Here is a 24,140-nt window from a genome sequence, read left to right as displayed (position 1 = left end):
TAAAGCCTATTATGCACTTTTAAAAAAATCTAAAATGATCTGGATCCACACCAAACATATAATGAAATCTTTCTTTGCCTGTTTTATTCCTCTCCATCAGGTTTTATGAAATTTACTTAGGAGTTTTTTTGTGTAATCCTGCAGAAAAATAATAAAACAGACAATAAGCACCTGTTAAGTACCTCCACCTTTGCTCAGGCCTTGGCAGGAAAATAACTAAAAAGCTAAGTGAAGGACACCAACACAGCAGCACTAAGGTATCAGTCAAAGCAGAAGGCTTCAGCATTAAAAGTTTAACAGCATTAATCTTCAGCAGCACCCTGGTCAGCTCCAGATTCAGCACCCTGGTCAGCTCCAGATTCAGCACCATGGACAGTGATCAGGAACTGTCTCGCTACAGCATTACTGGAGTTATTTTGGTAGGCCTAAAAATTCAGCACTACTAAATAAACTAAATGTAGTTTGAGATCATTTTGGATGATCACAGCACATTTGTTTCCTCACAGCAGCAGATGAGAGTGTACATCAGCTGAATGTCTCAAAAGACAAGAGACTGCATCTCAAACCTGCTGTTGTCAGTCTTGATCAGTTTTTATTGAAATAATCTCCAATTGAGTTAAATTTCATTATTTTGTCTTTTGACCACATAAAAAAAACACCCCATCCCCTCCACCAAAACCCCCCCACCAGTGACAACACATTGATGTCTGCTGTGTGTCTGTGTTGTTACAGACACTGTTGCCAGTAGTGAGACTAAGCTGTGCTTATTAGTGGCTCTTATGAGGGTAAAACACAGGACTCCACTTTGTGTGAGTACAGTTTTGTAGTGTTTGTGCATTAGGTCTCTGCAGGGCTATATCTTTTACCCATAGATGGCAGTGTGTCCATGAGTCTCCAGCATGCTCTTGGTGTGGCTGGCTTTCTGTAATAGCATGAGAAGAGGCAGACGACCACTGACAGCACTCTGTAATGTAGATTTACTGTAATGGCCTGCAAGGAAATGAGATGTACACTGTTAAATAGTTTGGAAAGACATCTTGCTCCGCTCTGCGGCAGCTTGACCTCGCTCAAAGAGCGAGTGTAACACCAGACTACATCACTGATTTGCAGACAGCTTTGACTAATGATACTAGTTAAGAGCTATAGAAGTAAGGACAAAGGAAAAACTCTGTGAAACTTGGTCTTTGCCTTTTTTTATGCTGCTTTTGTCAAAACACAAAGTGATCAGAACCTGTTGATTTCGCACTAGGAGAGCGGATTTGCATTACCGAGCACTAACGACACATGCTCGCACGCTCCCCTGCCTCTCTGGTGTGAACGTACCACCTCTTTCCTCCACAACCTACTCTTTCTTTCCTCTTCACGGCTCTTTTTTCCTGAAGCTCATATGGAGCAAGCGGTCTATGTCATACTCCTTATTCATAATGGATGAGCACCAGGAGGAGTAAGATGTGCATTTTAGATGTTTTAACACAGATACGTCAATGTCTTATGTCTGCTAGCAGGCTATGTCTGCGACTGCTGTGACTACAGCTGATATTCAGAAAGAAAAATATGAGGATTGATTTGTTTTCTTTTTTTCATGTACCACTCAGTGTATTAAATTTAAATGCACATTACAAAAAGTTTAAGATTAATTTTGTGTTTGTTGTTGAAATAATAGGAGACGGTATCGATCCACTTAACTTGCAGAAGCTGTTTAAGATTTTGCTGAGAAGAAATTATTTGGAAAAGCTTTGCAATTATGGAAAACATGATTCATGGAGAACATGATTACATGTAGGTAACCACAAATTTTGAGCCAGGTGTTCCTATTTTGGGGTTTTTTTTTGTTATTTGGTGGTACTGGCCAACATGGTGTCCAGTCTCAGTTATAAAACTGTCTAACCTGCTAAAGACTGCTAGACTAATCCACAGAAGCCATGAGACAATATCACTGTTTGAGTTCTCTCGGTCACCTGAGGTACAGTCATCTTGGACTGAGTGTTGGGGGGTTTATCTGAGCTCTGTTGAGTAACAGCTGGCATTTGTTTTTCTGACTGCTGTGTAACTGGAGAACGTGTGCTCGAATGTTAGTGGTGTTGCTGTTTGTCACCAGTTCTGTCTGTGGCGTAAATGAATATTTGGCAGTGACTTTGCTCTCTTGCTCGCACAGGTGAGCTGTTTTTGGGAGTATTTTGTCCCATTTTATCAGGTTTTTGGGGACATTTCAGTGTGATGCTGCAGACTTAAATGGATCTGTATGTGTTTAGATAAGATGGCTTAAGTTGTAGGCTAGACTCATTTTGTTTGATTAGTTTGTACCTCAGTGTGTGCGTCTGTATGTGCTAGTTTCAAGCAGTTCTTTCCTTGCACTCGTAACAGCCCACAGATAGCTTCCGAATCAAAGACGTCTCTCGATCAAGATAACCTCTGTGTGTAACATTCTCTTCTCTGCCTCCTTTCCTCATTGTCTCTCATTCACGTCACTCTTTTCTGTCTTTTTCTCGTCTCTGTGTGTCATGTATGTCTGAGTAGCCTCGCTCTGTCACCGTCCCCTCGGCTTTCCTTCAGCTCTAAAATAGGAAATGTCTAAATTACACTTGCTAATAGGTTAGCAGCCCTTATTTTCCCACTCTTTCTCTCTCCGTCCTTTATCTCCGTCTTTATAATTCAGTGTTAGAGACAGAACACATTTCATTTAATACTAAATGTAAGGATTGTTCCTATCAACTGTTTGAAAGAAGGACAAAATTCCTCCCTCTCCTCTGCTTCCAGATGGAAACATCAATTTTTAATGCTCATTCTGCCATATTGGTGCCCCCCACCCCCCTCCCGCCATGCAAAACCAGAGCACGGGGTCTCCTCTCACTTGGCTCATCTGAAACACCTAGAAGAATATCGAGGCTTCTCATTTTTTTAATAAACCCTCCCAAGACACCTGAGCCAAATCCTCATTAAGAGTACTTCATGCAGCGCATGCACATCAACAGATCATTAACATATTAATTTTGAGACATTAAAATAACTACTTTCAACAAACGAGGCAATCACTGAGATAACTGGCAGCCTCCTTTGGCTTCTACACTGGATTCTGTATTACATGCTCATCGCTTTCACTTTGGGGAACTTGACTTTATTTCCTCACAGAGGAGGATTTTATTTCCATTTTTTTGTTGTTGCTAGAAATAAAACGCATAGTTTTGAAGTGAAATGATTAATAAATAAAGTAGTTTTGAAGTGATGCTAAAACAGCTTTGAGGAGCACAGTATTTTCTGTATAGAAATACTTAATGCAGTGTTGTTGTTGCTGACCTCCACGGATTTAAGGTTTCTCTGTGCTGTGTTGTGCCGTGCACTGTTGTAGGAGTGGGAATCACAGATTGCTCAGATATTATCACAGTATGATGTTATTATTAAAGCGGCTGCATGTTCAAACAAAAACATTAATATTTAGCCCTGGAGAAGAAGCAGTACAATACTTAACTGTGTCTGTGTGATGGAAGTCTGAGAAAAGAGGACCCCAAACATCCTCATGATATTATTATTTTTTTATTTTATGAGGATTGAAATGAAAGTTTGATGGTCAGCGAGTTGAGACTGAAATATCTCAGCAATAACTGGAGGAAGTGCAGCAGGATTTTTTTTCCAGGCATTCCAAAGGATAACTTTTAATCTCCTTCTTGAACCACAGGCTTTTCCTCTGATATTTTTTTGATTTGTGACTATTGGAAAAGTTGCCAGTATACATTAATGCTTTCTTCAGGATGAAGGAAAAGTATGTTGGTGTTACCCTTTTCATCAAGCACAATCATTAAGTCAGCCTTTCGTTGTTTCACATACTTGATTATGTGAAACATCGATTATGACTAACACCCTTAAGCCTCAGCTACACTTTGAATTTAGTGCGAATTTACAGAGATTAGCATGCTAGCAAGCCAAACTAAAATTGTAAAAGAGTCCCGTATTCTGCACATAGTGACACCAACAGTGAACACCTGTTAAACATGGTGATTATGAACATATTAGCATCCTTTTGAGAGCATTACATTGAGTACAGCTGCTAGCAAAACTAGTATATCTATCAGAGCTGAGTGTATGGGCAGAGTCTAAAAATCATACTGTGCTAAATCATTCATTATTTCTGGCTTTCTTCAGGTCTCCGAAACCTCACTGCATGTTTGGGTGATCCATGGCAGACAGGATGGCAACATGGGCTTCTTTGTTTCTCTGGTTTTGTGTCATTTTTTTAAAAATTTTATTTTAAGTATATGGGAAGTTGTACACACCTGGATGTCAGGGCTAAATGTTTGGCAATGCTTTGTTTAGTGCATTTATTTTGCCATTGCACTTTAAATGGATGTTTTCTTTTCACCGTTGACACTGTTTGCTTTCTCTGTAATTAATCTGAGACAAGTAGAGAATCATTCTCACTGTTGTCAAAGCAAACAGATCGCGCCGAGCAGACTTCTCTGACTCTTTCTTCCTTTTCAGTCCGGCAACTATTACAGTCTTTATTTCACCACTGAAGGCTGATTGAGGAGAGAAAACTCTTTATTTGTTTATTTTTATTAAGCTTCACAGTGAGGTTTTTGTGTTACTGAGTAATGCTTTATTTGTTTATTTATTTTATTCATCAGACCAAGGCCACCTTGAATACATGGTAGCCCATTTCCCATCCATCCATCCTCCCTCCCTCCCTCCCTCCGCTTATCCAATTCAGGGTCACACAGGGCGAGAGGCGGGGCACGGGCCATGTTTCCAGTCTGCGGCAGGGATAACACAGAGAGACAGACAACCATTCACATCCACATCTATGGTCAATTTACGGTGGTGTGGTGGTTAGCACACCACCATGCTGAGCCAGTTCAAAGCAATTAGCCCTAAGTTTTCCAAGTGAGCGTTTATATACCAAGTATCTTGCTAGTATCTGATATGCTTCCAGTACCTACCGTCCAATTGTGGTTTTGAGGTTTAGCTGCTGTGAGGTTACATAATATCATAATTTGACCCTTTTAACAGTTCATTAATCACTGGTGTTAAACGATAGTTGGTCAGTGGGCGGCTCCAAGCGGCAAGAGCCGCTGCAAAGGAATGGTCTGTGTGATTAAGTCGAATGTTAGAAAGCGCAGGTGCTCTTTAGCAGCACAGATACTATTAGCACGATAACCAAAAAGCAATTAGATTGACTTTCTAAAATGGCAGTCAATTAGCAAAGCTGCTGAGCTGCATGGTGGGAGAGGTGAGAGAGATACTTGGAGACAGAGAAGGTGCTGCTGGCTGCCTCTACTTTAAATGATGAGAAGGAAATGGCCTGCTGTGCGGCTGCTGACGTTTTCAGAAAAGTAGCTGTGATGTCACACAGAGGCAAACCTCTAATTACAGCTTTTCAGCAGTGGAGACAAAGATCTTATTTTAAAAAAGCAAATCCAATTTCTGCTACTTATGAAGAAGCTTATATTGCAAACATGCCTTTATTCCAGGTTTTCCTCTGCTTCACAGAAAATGCAAGCTCAGCACTTTTGTGCGCTTGATGCATTTAGTGTCATGTTTATTTTTTAACAATATAAATTCCTTTGGTCCAACAGCATCCAGTAAATGTCAAGTTTTCATTCACCAGTGAATCCCCCCCTCCTCTTTCATGATTGAGTGTAAAGTAGCTTTAATGTAATTCAGCTGTGAGTCAGTCATTCAGTAATTGTGGAGGAAGTGTTGTGTGTTAAGAACATGGCCCTACTGCTCATTTGATTTATGACCTCACTAAAGATTTACGGTCTTAATTGTTACTTTCACCACTTCTTGCGGGTCTTTTCTCTAAATTATTGTCTCATTCAAAGTACAACAGATAATAAAGTAGGGCTACCCTGTGATTTAAAAGGCTTTATTCTCCTGAGGTGATATTTTCACTTAATATTGAGGTAAATAACAGATGCTCCTTTCTTACCAAGCTAACGAGGTATCACTGCTAGGGGTGTGGCTAAAGCTTCTTGTTCATGTGTGAATTCCAAATTTGATACTTTATAACTACAAATCACAGGGTGACATGAGGGTAGCTACATCCGTCCATTATATGCAGTCGGTATGCATGACATCAGTTGGTTGTTATGGGAACTGGCCTTCTGACCCCTTGCTATACGAGATTCTCAAGTCTGAGCTCAGCTTTTAGATTCTTTCACCATTTAGTATAGTTATAGTTCGATCCCTTTTTCACTCTTAGAAGTCGTATGAAGTTCTGGTTTTCATTAGAGCATTTTTTTAATCCATCTGTGTCCGGTCACACATCGTAAGCAGGCTTAGAGGTACGCTGAAGAACAAAGCATGCTGTGTAATCATAAAAGTAAGCTTCACCGGGCTTTCTCCGACAAACTTTCTTTGTTTGTGAGACATCTGGGTTTGCCTTATGTCTCCTGTCGAAACAAAGGGAAGACCAGATTGACAGACATGGACTGTGCTGATTCTAATCTGTGAAATTTCAAATGAGGTATCTGTTAAGTTTGCTGTGTGAAAATATTTAACCTGAAGAAGACTTCTGTCTGTGTGCCGTTCTCTCTCTCTAAAGCCCAGTCTGTTTGTTATTCTGTAAAAGTACGGATTTCCATGGAAAACGGTGAAAAGCCAGTCTTCCTGCCAAACAGATTAAAGGTACTTGTATGCTGTTAGGAAGTAAGAGAGCTCTCTGACTTGAAGAGAGAATGAAGAACCATTATATCAGGACATCTTGAGGGTGATTATATGCTATTTGTATATGTAAGTATGTCTCACACTGTGCACTCTGCTGCTATAAGAAAGCAGACTTGACTGAAAACAAGAAAGTCATGTTGTCATGGGAATAGACAAGATAGTAGGTGGTTTTTGTCTGTGCAGACCTCAAATGTTGATACACATTTTGAAGGTTGGCTGGCTATTTATAGTAGTCACAGCGGTCACTAGGCATTAATCTACTCGTACAGTAAATGGATATGTTTATATACAGATAAATAGTAGATGCTCTGATATCTTGGTAGTAATGATACATTCTTATATAGTGAGAAATGTCTGTAAATGCAGCATCAAAGAACTGCAGCTCCTCTAGTGGCCACTTATGGCTGGTTCCAAAAGCCATTCAGTCCCCACAGACACATGTTGCAATGACAACAGAATAAACTGTCATGGTCCCTGTGCCTTCCCGGCCAGCCCAGTGTGGCCACAAGTGTTTGTTGTTTCTCTCTCTCTCTCTCTCCCCCCTACCTGTCTGCCTGGGCGGAGCTCTGACTGGGCTCCCGCCCTTGGCCCACGCACCTGCAGCTGATCTCGAGTAATTTGCAGTTGATCTCTGGCTCGTCTTAAGGCTGGGGCTCTGAGCTATTCGTCGCTGGAATATTGAGTAACCCTCGTCAGTATTGCCTGGCTTCATTGTGAATCAGTTGTTCTCGTGCTTGCCGCCGACTTACCCTCGTCTATGTTTATAGGTTTATCTGGACCCCGTGAGTGTGAGTGGGTTGTTCGTGTGAGGAGTGTTTGGACAAGGAGCGGAGCAAGTGTGAAGAAGTGTGTTTCCCCGGGACCCTGGTGTTCCCCCCCCCCCCCTTCACGTGTACATAGCGCACCGGAGTGATAAATAAAGTATTGTAGAACCGTGCTACCTCAGTCTGCACCTGAGTCCGTCCACCACCGTGACATAAACATGCTTGCACAAAATAATTCAGTCTCCGTATATGATTGCAATAAACAGCATCAACTGTGTTTAGGCTAATGCTTCCCTGCTAGTGTTTTGCTCAGCTAAACTGTGACATTGTTTATTTGGAGCATTTCTTAAATGATCTAATAAGTGATATTCCTACTTCTACCAGATGGTCATCTGTAAAGTCTGTGCTTCGGCTGTGCTGCACTGACTTTTTTTGTATTTGCATCTAATTTAGCAGGTTTGCGACACTGTTATGCACCCATACAGTTTATGCATGCAGCTTTCTAACCAAGTTAGCTGATAGCTTAGGAGACCGACCTCTAATCCAAATAAACATCATCTTTGCTGTTCTCAGATTCTCACCTGTGCAAATCTGCAAATTCAGACATCACGCAGAGCTTCCACCATGGAGCCGGCAGATTGAATTCTCTTTTAATTTGTCTGTGTTTTTTAAATTCAGGTAACAGAAGAGTTTCAGGGCTGCAGTGCATGTGTTCAAACTGCTTATGCTACAGCAGCTTGTCATTTTTTATTTTGCTCAGTTTCATGGAGGTTGGGAAGCCATCAGTTAAGAAATTGGCTCCTCTGTTTACAGAGAAAACAACCAAACTACAGCAGAGCTTTTAGCCAAATGTTCAGGATGCTAAATGGCAATTAAACTGGTGTTAAACATTTAAATAAAAACATTTTGTTTCAGCCCTCCTCTCCAGGTCTTTGACAGGTCCCTTTATCTGAGAAACATACTGTAGAGCTGGTATATCAAACCAATGATCATGGTTCAAGAATGGTATTTACTTTATAATATTCTCATACGCTCGTTGCAATTTTTCCTTTATGAGGTGAATTTTTCAAAAGTCCTTTAAATTGGTGGAGAAATGTGTGTGTTTGTAAATCTGTAAGTAAAAGGGTGATAACTGTGTGTGTCAGTATTATTTTACGCGAGCTGGCTCACATTTTTGCACGGAATTGGTTCTGTAAATGTGCAAATTTTGTCATGCATGAGTGTCTGTAAGCGCTCCGTGAATGCTTAATAACTCTTTTAATAGGCTGCGGCAGATTGAGCTGTGATGCTTTCCAGCTGAGACGTTTTTGGGTCAGAGTTTTTTTTCCCTTCTTTCTCCTAATAATTGCTTTGATCATAGGAATAATTAGGTTCTCTTCTTCTCTCATCTGAAAACACGCATTAGCAGGCTCAGTCACCTGTTCACACAGATTTTTCTGCCACCCTTCAGTGTACAGTAACATACAGTTAACATGCACTGACAGGAGATGGAGGAATGGGCTACAACACAAGTGACGCGCTGTCAGATCAAAGATTCACTCAGATTGTGCTCCGTCAAGATAATGTGAATTTCAAACACAACCTGTGCTTAACTGTTCCAGGATAAGAAGGGATAGTCACTCTTTTGAAACTGCTGTACTAACAGCTTCCCATTTGTAGAATAGACCTTGGCATGCTGTGCTGAAGGTGCAGACTTAAGAAGCCCAAATTCAATTACCCACCCCCCACAGCAGTGATTCTGTCCTTCCCAGTCTTTTTATCTCAAGTGATCCTATGAATAACTAAAGTTGAACTTGAATGTAGGGGGGAAGTTTCAGTTAGTTGCTGTGGTGTTTGGTTTGTTTTGGAGCAGCAAATAGTTACTAAGATGATCCCCCTCCCCACACACGTGTGAGTTCACGGCAAGCGAACCATCAGTAGTGAGGAAAATACATTTCTGAGTTGTAAAAGTTTGACCACCGTAAGAAATTGGCTTATTTGTTTGTTCTGCGGACAGGATGTTGACTCAACTCGAGTTTTCCCTGTGGTGATTTTCAGGTACAAAATATGCAGCGGGTGAGGAAGTCTCCAGCACAGGTTTAATTTTGTTAAATGAGATTTTTCATGGAGAAGCGAGCAGTGGGTTGTGTGTATGTGTTTTGCCTGTAAGCCTGTTCTCTGTGTGTTTGTGTGTGAAACATTTTCTTGTGATGGTTTATGCATTCATAACTTCATCACCGTGACATGTGCACACTGCAATGCCATTTTTGTTTTGATTCAGACTACGAGATTCTATGATTAAGCCATTTATATGCTTTCACACTTATGAATATTTATTCAATCCTTCCGCTGCACATTATCCAAATATTGATCATCCCGCTCCTCTCTCCTACACGAGTGGTGTCCCATCCTATTATTTGTACCTCACATTGCTTGCACAGCGCCGTGCTCGCTAACCTCAGCGGATGCTCACGTAATGCTGAGAGGTGTCGAGCTGAAACAAAGGCGGAGTACCTCAGATTAGAGCAGATGATAAAATGAAACTTTAATAATCTAAGTGGTGAAACTGGGTCATTCAGAAGCAGAGAACCAAAGACAAGAGAAGAGCAAATGGAGACTTGACGGTAATACAAGTAATTACGACCAAAGAACATGCCGCGCTGACGGTAAAACACAGAATAAAGGGAACATTTGAGGCAGCAGGTTGTTTACAAATGTGCTGTTTATCAGGACAATGCCGAAATACGTGCTCAAAACACATGTTCAGTGATGTAATGCCTCGCTCTTGAGGTTTTCTTGGCCACATGAATAACTGTATCGCCTGAAAAAAGCAATATTCTTGTCAAAAAACAAGAGAATACGGCGTGGCAACATGTTCGGGGTCACACTGACAGGCGTACTCGGATTATGCGCTTGTCCAAACAATCAGTCTGCTGATTTGATCAGTGTTGTAGCAGACATGGCACAGTTTGATTGCAGATTGAAACTCTCATTATTACCTGCGCTAACATAATCAGATTTAATCGCCTGAGTCCTTCTAAGAGTGTCAGATGAACTATATTGATCCTGGCAGCTAAATTGGGTCATTTCAGAAATGGCAATTTGTAGAGTACATAAAACAAAACACGTTTTGTGATTCCTGAGGAGAAATTCACAGGCTTCTGTATCTTCTGTGACTGCACTGTGAGGTGTCTCATACTGAAAAACCTCTGTACTTATTGTAATTCTACACAAGCCTACACAATATTCACTGCATATGATTCTTAATATTTAACATTTCTTGCTATTGTTACAAAACTGTAGATTATATTGTTGTTGATAATACTACTGTTACACAAAATGATGGGGTTTTTTTTCTCCCCCTCATCTTCTTGAGGGGGGGGGGAAGCGAGGTTTTTCGTGTGATTTCAGGTGCACATACTTGAAGTTTCTTGAAAGTTGTCCGCCATATTGGATGCGACACAACCACTGTTCTTTAGTGACAAATGTGTGTTCCCCAACTGGTTTTTGATCGTTTCCTGGAGAATCCTGGTTGTTGCTGGGTGAAACTGGCTGCAAAGAGGATGCTGCACCAAAAACCTGCCTGTGATTGCTTTGGTCACTAGTAGATTCCTGCACTCACCTGCAATTTGGACACAAGATTCTGACTTTCAAACACTCGCTAACTATTAGCTGAGTAGTAAAACGTATAAAAGTGTGACGCCATCCAGAAACGGCGAATGTTCACTGATCAAGTGAAAGGTGCAGCCGCCTTGTAGGATTTGCATTGTTGCATTGCATTTCTCACAGTTTCACTATCGCTAAGAGTTTTTATCTGCCAGTTGTTTGCAAACAAGTAGCTGTTGTCCATGCAAATTTCATGCAGCTGCAGAAATCTGATAAAGACCAAACAAGTCGCAAGGAGGCTTTTCCTAACAAATCAAGGACAACACCCACTGACAGGTGTCCAGGTCTGTGGAGCCTCGTTCACTTCACTCCAAAATGACGGACAAAATGATTTAATGCTTTTAATGATCACTGCTAAACCTCAATACTCAACATAAACACCAAATCAGATCGATAGTAAAACGTACTGGCATTTTTAGCTAGTTGCAGATAAGTGGACTAAATCCTGCTCCGTGATTGGTTAATAATAGTCAGAACACTGAGTACAAGTGGAAGCCAGAAAGACTTCTGAGCAAAAAGTTAGTTCCTTGTCTACCAATTCTGTTGATGTCCATGATTTCATATCATCTCCATGTTTATGTTGAAACATGTTCGTTCTCACATTACATTTCCTGCAGCCACAGAGGGACATTACTATTTACTAGCCCCGTCATTATTTTGTGTCGACCAACCCTTTGCCCTAGGCTCTTGCTGCTAAATGTGCCACCATGACAGAGCACATGTATCATTCTCTGAAAACTACGCCCACTGGGAAAAAATAGTCAGCTCCATTAGCTGCTGTTGAGGACTAAAAACATTAACAAGCTGATGTTGGTTTGCTTAAAAAAATGCACATGTCAGAGGATGATTTTAGCACCCTGCATCTAGTTAGCCTTTAAAACCTTATTTTAACAGGTGTTACGAGCTATTTCAGTCACTTTCAAAATAATAATGTTACATATAGCTTTCTGAATTCTCCACACGATAATAAAAGGCGAATGTCACATGTCTACTGTTTGCGTCTCACTTTTCACTTTACTTTAACTTTATTTCTAGTTGTTGATGCCAAAAATCTTAATGCCTCTGTTTTGTCCAACAAACGACTCTTTTTCTCTTCTTTTTTTAAAAAACAGAACTGGTGAGCTTTTTACTTAAAACAGCTTCCCATTAAAGCTGTAAATGCAAGTGATGAGTTCAGGGTGACAGTTTATTTTATTATATTGTCGTTATTATTAAATATAAGAATAGTGAAACTTTTACCATTTAAAACTGTAATAAATATCCAAATGTAAAGGTATATCAAACCTGGGTGTTTCAGTGTGTGATTGTCCCACAATATCGTGACCAAAAACTCCCCTGCATGCCGTCACTGTTGCAAATGTTCTGCATGAGTCACGACCATACTGTTGTTGCCATTACACCACCAGGCATGTGACATTTCTTCTCCTCGCTGTAAATGTTTTTGTCCGTTTCACCGCATCTGATTTTACACTTTAAAGTTATATCTGACAGCGTCCAGCTGATTGTTTGAAACTAGACCAAGAATAAAGGCATTGTTTTGAGGTCAGGTCGGCATGCGGACATCTTTCTCTGTTCCATTTTAGGAAGAAGAATGATTTTAGATTTCTGTCCAAACAGCTGTGAGAGAAGTTTACGTGTTGTTTGCAAATCAAAAGATATCACAAGGGTAAAAGAAAAAGACTTTGAACTGTTTCTCACCTTTTGTGTCATGCAAGGCTGGAAAGTGCAGTTTGGTGTGATAGATGGTGGTTTGCTATGATTGGAGCAATTCTGGACTCTTCCTGGAGGGAAAAAAACAAACTCAAAGACTAGCATTGAAAGCAAAGGAATAAATGCAAGCTGCCAGATATTTTCCAAGTTGTGCTGCAGATTTCAGTGTTTTTATGCACAACTTTTTCTGTAACTGTTGATATAGCGGTTAAAGCAGGAGCACGGCGCACATTGTTGCTGTTTAACGTTTAAATTAAAATCCTGAACCTTTGTATGTGTTTGATAGTTTACTCAGAGGATAATCTGATTCTCAGTTTAAGCGCACAACATCAAGTCGTTTGTTCACGTTTCTCATTTGTCTTTGTTGAAGTGAAATCCTTTACAAAGCTCATACTAAAGAAAACAAAAACCCCTCTCCTCCCTCGCTTTCTTTCTGCTCATTATAATTGGAGAGGCTCCTTTTATGCCACTTCAGACAACTCAGGAAAGCTAAAGACAAGTAAGACAGAGAAAGCTAGCGTGTGCTCTTGTGGGGCGCATGTGTGATCAGGATGTCGTCGGTTCTCCACTCATGATCAGCGAACCCCTGACTGAGCCAGGCTGGCACAGAGCTCCCCTGATTGGACCCATCAGAGCGAGGAGAATAGTGATTTCCACACCTTCTGCCTCTCGTGTGGGTGAATGAAAATCTTGTGCTATTTGTCCCGTGTAACGGGAGCAAGGCGGCTCTGATCTTTCCCCTCTGTCTTTTCTTTCTTAGTGCTGATACACAAAGGAAGGAGGAGAACGGGAGAAATGAAGTATGAACGATTAGAAAATGAAAGAAGATTGCGTTTGATTAGCACTCATTAATTAACTCAGTCAGCCGCCTGCCTGCTCCCCAGCCAGCCCATCCACAATACATGGCCTGGCTGCGTGATTAACTCAGCTGTGTGTGTGTGTGCAACTGTGTGTGAGTTGGAGAAAGGCATGTTGTCATTAGTAGAGAAAAAAAACATGTTTTTCCCCCTTTTTATCAGCTCATCTTTTGATCTTTCTTTATTACTTTTCTGTTGATGTCCAAGTGTGTGTGTGTGTGTGTGTGTGTGTGTGTGTGTGTGTGTGTGTGTGTGTGTGCATTTTAAAATATAGGTTTCGTACATATGCATCATTAAAAGTTACCTGCACTCACAATGTGATTGACTGGTGACAATTGAGAGTAAATATAAGAGGATGACAGACATTAAGGTGAAGGAAGAATTGTTAAGGAATGAGTAAGATTTAAAAGAAAAAGCAGGTGAGAGGAGATGAATGAAGGCAGCACAAAAGAGCAGAAAGTTGGGAAGAAGGACGCGGCAAAGATGAGAAAAAGAGAAACCGAATCAATTCTTAATAGAGGAGAAGACTCAACAAAAACAAGGACGCGTATATTTTTAAGTGCAAAGAGATGAAAGAAAGTTAAAGGCCCAAAAACAGAAAGAACAAAGGATGGGATGGGGAGCTGGGAGGGATGGAGCGATTTCATACGGAGATAAGAAATGGAAGATTCAGAAGAGCCCCAATTTCACAGTGGTGTGAGTGCCGCAGGTTTGTGCCGTTACGGCATTACAAGGAGCGCTTCACTTGATTGCACATAAGTCCTGTTGTAGTGGCAGCACTTCGCATGTTTTATTCAGCAGCTTTGCCGCGGCTCATCTGTAGCAGGATGGACATTTGTTTGTTCTTCAGTCTGCTGCGTGCTCGGGGTCGTGGATGCAGAGCCGCGTCTCCTTACTGCTAATGGACGGAGCAGCATTAGTCAAGTGTGTCAGGCTCTCCCCCGCTTTCTCGACTGCTGGCACTGATGTTATTATCACCAGTCAAAGCTCCCACTTTAGAAAGGATATTTCAGGATTTCCTTGATTTCACAGAAGGGTTAGGTCATTCTTTATGGGAGCTTTCTGTATTTCATACGCAGTACATATGAACCTGCTTTTGAAGTGCTTGAAGGCCAGATGGAGTTTATCTGACAAGTCTTCTTTTGCATAGTTTGAGCTTGTGGCGACATCAGGCTGAAGGAGAGAGGAAATATTTCTGCTCGTCTGTGTTTCACCTGGAGATGGTGTATAGTTTAATTTGCTTCATACAGCCATCAAAAACTTCTATTGATCCAAAGTAACCAAGTTTTTCAAAGGTTCTTTTTTTTTTTTTTCTAAATCAGGTTTGACACCGATTTTAACAGGATGATGTTTCAGGGACCACTGAATTAAAAAGAAAAAATGGGGCATGGCCTTGTTAGGTTCCCACGATTGCTATTAAGTAGGGTTGGGCAACATAGCCTCAAAGTTATGATCTTTCAAGGAAAGTTTCCTATAATGATGTTTATTGTGATATAGTGAACATTTTCTCAGTGATTGCAAGCAGCAGCATTAATTTGAAGAAAATGCTGACAGACTACCTACTCTATAGCCACAGCAGTATTATCAGTCAAGTGTAAGCACAAAAGTAGCCAAGGTAGTGTTTTCGCTGGAAAATTGAAGTAAAATAATGGGTTAACATTTTAGTCTAACAATAACTGTCATTGAAGGAACTTGTAAATCTTCAGGAGCTAAACAATCCACACCAACAACCACTGGTGTCTCTTCCTGGTTGTACTTGACGATGTGTTTTTGGAAACAGGTTTGTTGTTTACATTTTTAGCATGAACAGTTTTCTGGCATATTTTGTGAAAAGTACTGCACACTGGTGGTTGATGTAGCTCGGTTTTTAGGTACTACATTGCTATTGAAGGCGGCTGTGGAGCTCTTGCTCTCAGGCATGTCTGGACTTGTGGCTTTGTGCGTGATAGGGAAGGTTAACAAAAGGGGTTAACTTGTGTTAGCCCTACTTATCAAGGATTGAAAAATTAACAAAAAGAACTTACAAATGCATATCTAATAGCAAACTTGGCATGATGTTATTGAGTCATTCAGCAATGAGTACTTTCGTTATGCGTGAATTGGAGCCTTAATTGGAAGCTTTATGAAAATACACGCATCCATCTGTGTCCTGTGTACATAAGATACAGCTAACCGGGAAGTCTGTTTGTAAGAACATTCACTTTGTTGTCAGAAAATGAAGACATGTTTTTCTTATGTGCAGGGTCACAGTAAAAATTATATATTTACCACATTACCTTGTACTACAAGGTCAGAATTATTTTAGCCTCTCATGCATTTATTACTAAAAAACATAAAATACATTTCTCTGGCAAGGGAGGGTACATGACACAAGGGTTGTATATAACGCATGGTGAAGTCCTGTGAGTTTTATTTTAGGCAAAGTAACTCAGTGGACTAAATTACACGGACTTCCCAATAAACATGAACTGGCTTTGTAGCTGAAAACACAAAAAGACTCCTAAGAACCAAACCCAGAACGTTACTCCACCGTCTTTCCCCAATGTTACATATTTGAACATTTGGGCCATTTTGGGGGGAATTCTCCACTGGCCTGTGTGTGTCTGTCTCAGTGGACCTCGTCACTTAAGTGACTAATTATCTCACACACTGTGATCATTTCAGAGATGTCTCTGGAGACTCACACTCCTGGGAGTGGGACAGGGCACTCACAAACACCAGTAAACAGTTTTATGACGATGTCTAATGCTCGTTCTGCTGAAGCATCTGCTCACATGGAGCTCAATATTTTAGAGGTTTTCTTCAGGACACACACACACACACACACACACACACACACACACACACACACACACACACACACACACACACACACACACACACACACACACACACACACACACACACACACACACAGCTGCTTGGTCGGTTGCTCAGTTAGTTTTGTTATTCCAAACCAGCTGTCTGCTCAATTTCCTAGAGTCAGGAACATCTGTGTGTGCCCTCCCTCCTAATCCCCTCTCACTATCTCTCCTCCGTCGTCTGCCCACACACTCCTTGTATTTTCATTATTAAGAGCGTATCAGTGTGACAGGTAACAGAAATCCAACTTAAGGGGAAAAACCCCCTCAGAGCTGAGTTAAATTGGTATGGCAAGCTCCACCGTCAGCAGTCCTCTATGCATGTGCATTTTTCTGTGTGTGTGTGTGTGTGTGTGTGTGTGTGTGTGTTTGCCTCTTTATGCTTGATTTTGTGTGTGTGTGTGTGTGTGTGCGTGTGCATCTTGGATTCCTCTCTGGGGAAATAGTTCTTTCAGTATTTTTTATAGTATTTATACATTTTCATTCTCTCTATCTCCGTGTATATCGGTGTACTGTAGCTTTCTAGGCTATTAGGCTGCTGACTGTTGTATACAGTACAGTGCTGTTGGCGGGCCAGAGATAAGCTGGGGGATTGCTTTGCCGCTGGCCCTTTGCTGGAGCTGTGATGATGTGCTTCTGTCAGCCTCCTGAGGTGTGCGTCTGTTGTTGCATGCGTACATACATCTTTATATAAGAGAAATATGAAGATTTTGTCAATTCCGTGGGGCGCTTATGCTTTCCTTTGAATCCCTTTAGGCTTTTTAACTGTTGCGCAGAAAAGAGTTAATTAAACACTTTGGCCTTTTATAAACTTTACCTTGATAATTTAAAATGTGCAACTCTGCAGCCATGAATGTTTTATCTAAAAGTGGAGTTGTTACGAGACAGCAGCAGGAGGTTAGACACCACCGGTTTGAAGCTCTGAGTGACTCTTTAAGTGGACTCACAAACCTCATTAAAAATGTCACAGTTTGCTTTTTGTTATAAAAGTTGTCACTGGTTTTTATGCAGTGACTTTACTATGAGAATGTACCCAGCTCAGGGGACTTAAAAAATAGAAAAAACCCTAATTTTTTTTATTTTTTGCTGATATTTTCTTGCACATAATTGTTTGTTTGTTGTATATGTTCACTTGTATATATTAATACTAATATTGGATGTAAACTGCTGTTGGAAACGTTTAATGAAAATTCTTATTCCTCTTTCCCCTCATTAAAGGCCACCTCGCAATTCCTTGATTTCTATTTTGCAGATGACTTGTTTGTTAAAGTGTTACATTATTACAAATGGTGATTTTTGCCAGACGTTGCTGGGCAAAGTAATTTTTGGCAACATACATGGTATACAAGCAAACAGTTTTTGTTCAGTTTCAGTGAAAAAATAATTGAGGCTGATCCATGAAGGATAGTGTTCCACTGTGTGTTTTTCTATCCAGGTTTTTATTTGCTTTTATTGCATTGGAAGTGTGTTTGGGATCATTGTCACTCAGCTGATGGTACTTTTTTGTGTTCATAGTTCTGACAAGATGAGAAAAGCAGCCCAAAACCATGACAGAGCCTCCACCGTGTTTAAGCTTTTTTAGCTTTAAGCTTATTTTGTCAAAGGCATTTCTGTTAAAATGGTCAGGTACAAGGACTGGACTGAAAATGATTGAAAAAGCAGCCAATGTCCAAAGAAAAACAAAGAAATACCTTTAAAAAAACCTGGAGAACTCTTGCTCAAGAGAAAACAATAAAATGCACATGTTTGCAGTATGTGAACAGGTATGTGTGCGTACCGGCAGTCCACTTGGATAACTTTACTCCTCTTATTTGTGAACTTGTACCTGCCTGTGATTCTCAGCAGCTGTTCTCCCTACGGTACCTTTTGTTTGGAACCACAGGAAGCTCCTTCATCAATACCTGTCTCACTCTGTCTAGACGTTCAGACACTTGCTGGAGGTTCTCTCTATAATTACAGTCTAGCTGTAGATTTTCTAAAACCTCCCCCTAAAGAGCCATTGCCACAAGTTTATTTGAGTTCTGTTGGGCCTTTGGACATGCTGAATATGTTCCTGTGTAATTTATTTTCAACCTCTTTTATTTGTCTTGGCTCGTGTCTCTCTCTCTGTCTCTCCTTCCTCCTAGCCTCAGTCTATTTGTCTCTGTGTTTGTTATGTGCGGTGGCAGTGAAATAACACTGTTAATTTGCTTTTGCTGAGGTGAAAAAACAATCCATCTTACACCCACCTTCTGGGAAAAAAAAGAAAAAAGGTTCAGTGCTCTGACTTTAGCGTGTTCTGCCGTTCTTTGCTGAGGGAACTGGATTAGTTGACGTTAATAGGCTCAGAAGCGCCGCTTCAGGCTCTGCTGGGATGACTTTAGCGAGTTAGCAAGCTACAGTAGTGCAAAGAAACAATAAACTCTATCTGAAGAGGAAGTCTGAGTAGAACAGGCGATGGTGAGAGAAGGGGAGTTTATCATTTTGACAGAACAGTAAGAAGTTTTCTGAGAAAGAAAAATGTAGTTTTAAGTGCACATGAAAGGAAGTGTGTATGCATACTCTAAGAGTGCATACTGTGTGGACGTGTGGTTGTCTTTCAAGCAGACCATATTGGTATACTCATATCTCCTTCAAAATTAAGATTCATTGTGTTTGCATGGTTGCGTTGTTCACTCGCTGCTAAAACAAAACATGGAACAGCTGCCAGTGTCAAAGCTCACCACAGAAGATGACAAGCTCTGGAATATGGGTTTTTCACCACAGCGTGTCCTTTGGACATGTCTCAGTATCTTTACATCTTTGTGAATGCTCCTTCTCTCTTTCTCTGTCTGCTGCAGCCCTGTCAGTGTTGCGGTCAAGTGAAGAGCAGACTCCGATTCCACAGAATAAGTTCATGGGCGACATTGAGGAGCTGGCTGCTAGCTATGAACGCAAACTCATCGAGGTGAGTGTTGTACTCATTTATACTGCTGCCATTAATACTTTTCTTTCACTTTGTCTCTGTTTGATCAGCTTCAACTGTTTTTAAAGCTTGTTTATAATAAAATCCAGGAAGTTTCCAGGTTCCCTCCAGTTTATCACATGAGCGACATACTGTAAATGTTAGTTCCTCATGTTCCTGCTCCCAGTTTTCCCACTTTAAGACAATTATTGTGCTAACAAGGGAGATAAAATAACAAATTGTATCTCTGGGTTTAGTTCCAGAGCAGTTCCCTGTGTTTTCTACCACATTACTAAATACGAATAAGATTAATTCTGGCTAAATTGCCATTTCAATTTGTGTTTATCTAATAGTTAGCAAGGGGCGACTCCTGTGGTTGTGAAAAGTAGTCAGATTTATTGAGGTCTATGAGAAATAATCACTCAATTTATGACCTCAGTTAATGTTTTTCTGCTAAGCCTCTGGTCGACCACTAGTTTCACATGTTCTTCCATGTTCAGTTTCGCGCATTGCTTCAGGCCTTTAAGGATCTATAAAACTCTGTGTGAGGAACCTGGGAGTGGTCTGCACAGCACTTTTGCGTTTGATAAACAGATCCGTGCTGTTGTTAAAACAAGCTTCTTTGCTCTCCTTCAGAGGGCATCCATGCCCTCAGTTTGTCTCGACTGTTGCGTCTTTATTCAGTCTGTCACCGCTTGGCCGACTGCAGCTGCTCAGCTCTTAAACTGGCTCGTGCGAGCGAGACCAGATATCACTCGTGTTGGCTTCCTTAGATCTGCCTCCTGCTGAGTTTTAGAATTGATTTGAAGATTTTCTTGTTTGTTTTGAAGCCATTACATGGGTTGGCACTTGTTTACCTCTCTGATCTTTTAACTTTGCTCACTCCCACTAGATCAATGGGGTCTGCTGAGCAGATGCTCCTAGCTGTCCCACGGTCCTGATTAAAACATGAAGGAGATCAGGCCTTTGCAGTGGACCAAACTGCACCTTCACATCAGGACCTTTCCAAAATTAGTCATTTCTGAAACCCGTATGAGCATTATTTGGCTTTTAAAGCAGACTGAATACTGATTTCTTTTTACTGCTGTTGGATTTATGTTTCCCCCCATTTTTGTCAGAAGGTGGGTTCTTTCTTGTTAAAGCACATAATGAGGGCGTTATACTGTAAGAGAGTCCATAAATGTACATATACAGAAGTAAAATAAAAATAAGAATTTTGCAAAAGAGTAGTGCAACATGCATTAATAAATAATATGTGCACTAAATCTAATAAACAGCTACATGAAGGGATAATAGAAATATTTGTGGAATCTGATGCCTGGCAGATGTTTTCTCCTGTCACAGGAAAAACGGTTATTGTCCAGTTTCACAGAAACTTAAAGAATGATTTCCTGAAGTGTTCTTTATGTTTCTTTATGTTTCTTCTTTATTGGTGTTTAATCAGTCTGAGAGAGCAGCTCTGCTGCCTCAGTAGTGTGGGGTAGAGTGGGTGAGATGGGTTGTCCAAGATGGAGAGCAGTTTGTTCAGTGACCTGCTGGCCTCAGTGACTTAAAACGCCTCCAGTTTCTGGACAATGATGCTTCCAGCCTGGTGGATCAGTTTGTTGATGCTGCTGGCATCTCTGGCACTGATGCTGCTCCTCCCAGCAGAAAACAGCAAAGTAGATGGGACTTAGAACCACAGACTGGTAGAAGATCTCCAGCATCTTGCTGCACACATTAAAGGATCTGAGCTTTACTCATCCCCTTCTTGTACGGAGCATTACTGTTGGTCCTCCAGTCCATTCTGTCATTCTGGTAGACCAGCTCTCTGTACTCGAACTCCTGCCCACCCTTAATGCAGCCAACCACTGCAGGGTCATCAAAGAAGTTCTGCTGGTGGTAACCCAGTATTACTAACCACCACCACCCAGACATACAGACTGAGGTCGATCAGTTTTATTGTTCTATTATTTCATATTCTTTTATCCTTCTGGTTGTCGAACAGTTTGCCCTTAAATGTGCTTCTACATAAACTTGACTTCACTTCTGACTTCCCTACAGTACGCTATTGAATTTAGTAAATGATGATGGTCCTGTTTAGACTAAAATAGTTGATAAAGTGGGGAAGGCTTTAGGGTTTTTCCCATACAGGCTTTGCAGTATGCTGGTTGTTCAGTCTTGTATTGGTAGGATTAGGTAACCAGTTCCACCCTATCTTCAAAAAAATGACCATGACTGGCACGCTGTAGTACAGAAACTGTAATGTGATGTGACTGTGGCTTTGTCTGTCTTTGAAATGAAGCTTTTCAAATTCCAACCACATAAACCGTGTTGCGCCTCAATTCAAAGAAGTTGATTTTTCACTCTGAGTTTTATTCTGTTTGTTTGACTCTGAAGGATAAACACGACGTTCCCGTCTGCATTTCACTCTCAGGATCATCTGCCGGTGCCGGAGTTTCAGAAAGCTTCTGTTTGCTTTAAACGAACGGGGGAAGTCACAGCTTCTACCTCACAATACAAAGTGTTCACTTACTGTATATCTTATCAAAGTAAATGAGGTCATGATTTGCATTAATACCTGCATTCAGAGCTTTTAGTTTTGGGGAAAAATCTCCCCAGGCTACTCCATCTAAATAAAGTAGAGAAATTGGACTTTCTGCATTTGCATTGATTTAAAACCCATAACAGTGCCAACAGAGCTTTTCCCTGAGCAGGTTCTTTACAAAAACATCAATTGAGGATCTCAGGAAGCTCTATAATAATAGGACATAAGGCATAACTCTGCCTGCTGTGTGAGTAATGATGAGAGCTGTGTCCAGTTTACTGTTAGATTGACCAATATGACAACACTCCCAGTAAGAGTGTATTCTAATGGGTAGTGACATGTGTGAGGGTGTCTGTATGAATAATTCATCTGAGGTTTTATATTTTTTTAATAAGAAATAATTCGGTCTGTGTTTCCCCCCCAAACTGTGTCCTCACTTATTTATGCACATGCATGTATGGTGCATTTTTAATGGTGTTTACTTATTTATTTGTTCATTTACTGTGCTGTCAGTGTCATTTGGGCCTTTACAGCAAGCCCGGAGGATGGTGTGGAGCACAATCGCCCTGCAGACTCTGTCCTTCGTCCAACTTGGTATAAATTATCCTGTCGTGGAGGATGCAGGTATTTTCCTCGTCCCTGTTTGGTAATAAGTTGCAGAGTAGGGATCTTGTAAAATGTGAGTGTGACTGCTCTGGTGAGGCTAGTGCTTGCTCTTTAGATAACAGCCAACCACAGAGGAAAATGGAACAAGAAAGACGTGCAGCTAACAGGAGATACAGAATGTTCTCATTATTGTTCACCAGCAGTGCTGTCAGCTGTCTCCTTTAATAGGACTTACCATAATATTCAGTGCAGTGGGATATTAGTGGGAAATAGGGATGGGCAAAGCAGAAAAATGGCTTTTTATTGAAATTTTCTTGTGTTTTCATAAAAGCAAATAGCAGGGTTGTGATGCTATATAGGTGTGGGCTGAACTGGTCCCACTTCAGTGTCTTTGAAAAGAAGAAAAATGGCACAATTTTTATAAATTTTTATTTAAATAAAAAACTTGAGCCATGACATAATAGTTAAGTTACTCTAATTCAACAAGAAAAAACCAGCAATCACTGGAGTGCTGTGATTGCTGGTTAGGGTTAAGCTAGGTGGAGTAAGACAGCAGAGCTGGTCCAATCTTGCACCAACATTCTGCCTTTTTTGTGGACAATGGAGACAGCAACATGCAGAGTGATTATTGGAATTGTCACGGGACAGAAGCATCCTGTCTGGGCTTCATGTGGCGACTAATTGATTGTCGGGTACAGCATCAATCACACAGGGAGGGACAGTTGAAGCAAACACACACACAAAAAATCCAAACTCTGTGTGCATTGCACGTGACACGGTATCAGCTTACTTTTAGTGCTGACCACGCTGGCATGCTATAGCTGATAAGAAATCCTCTAATCTAGGTGGAGTTTGCAGTCTACAGTGTTTGTTCTGGGAGAACAACTACAGATGAATAGAGTGACTGGCCACAGGAAATCTCAAAAGGTGCGTGGCCTGACCTAACCTTAACTCTACTACATTATATATACATTATGCAGAAGTACCAGAGACATTATAGTAGATAAACATAGCACGTGTGATGTCACCCACTGGTTTGTTAAGCTGTGTCTTTGTGTTTTGAAGCCGAATGTGATGAGTGAGGTGTGGATCTGATTGTAAAACCACACACTTCAGCAATTCCAAAAGAGGCAACGAGGCTATCCTGGATAATCCACTTTTCTGCCTCTTAGCATGGCCAGAAATTACAAAACGTACTTAATGTTATATTCAATAAACTTCGAAATGGAGACTGAGCCCATAAACTCATCAGGAAGTTGTTTGCTGTATTCACAGACAAATGGAGATGAGGGCTGTTTTCCCAATAAACTCAAATGATACAAACAGCAACAACTGGGCTCATGCCTGGTGAGCAATAAAAATAATTTAATTTATTTTTATTAAAATAATCTGTTTTAATAAAAAAAATAGAGTAAAGGCACTTCCATATTGACCATACTTTTCAGCCCTGACAGCTCAGTCCATCTTTTAGCAGTCTGTGATAAATGCACATAATGTCGAGCGCTCACACGAGCTGAAACTGCAGTGCAGCTTCTCCTGATATAAGAATTTGACATTTTGTGATTTACACGAGCAGCTGTCAACACT

General features: G+C 40.8%; 1 protein-coding gene across 3 annotated transcripts in view; it reads left to right on the top strand.

The window, feature by feature from the left end:
* Nucleotides 1-24,140, top strand: part of snx29 (sorting nexin 29) — a 144,928-nt gene that overhangs the window by 53,407 nt on the left and 67,381 nt on the right. For all 3 annotated transcript variants that reach the window (XM_039616441.1, XM_031748805.2, XM_031748806.2), the window contains exon 15: nt 19,317-19,423. In XM_039616441.1, the coding sequence (XP_039472375.1) occupies nt 19,317-19,423 (107 nt within the window). The remainder of the gene's footprint in view (nt 1-19,316; nt 19,424-24,140) is intronic.

This window comes from Oreochromis aureus, linkage group 8 (assembly GCF_013358895.1).
Source record: "Oreochromis aureus strain Israel breed Guangdong linkage group 8, ZZ_aureus, whole genome shotgun sequence".
Taxonomy (NCBI): domain Eukaryota; kingdom Metazoa; phylum Chordata; class Actinopteri; order Cichliformes; family Cichlidae; genus Oreochromis; species Oreochromis aureus.
Note: the sequence above shows the minus strand (reverse complement) of the source record. Positions and strands in the feature narration are given on the sequence as shown.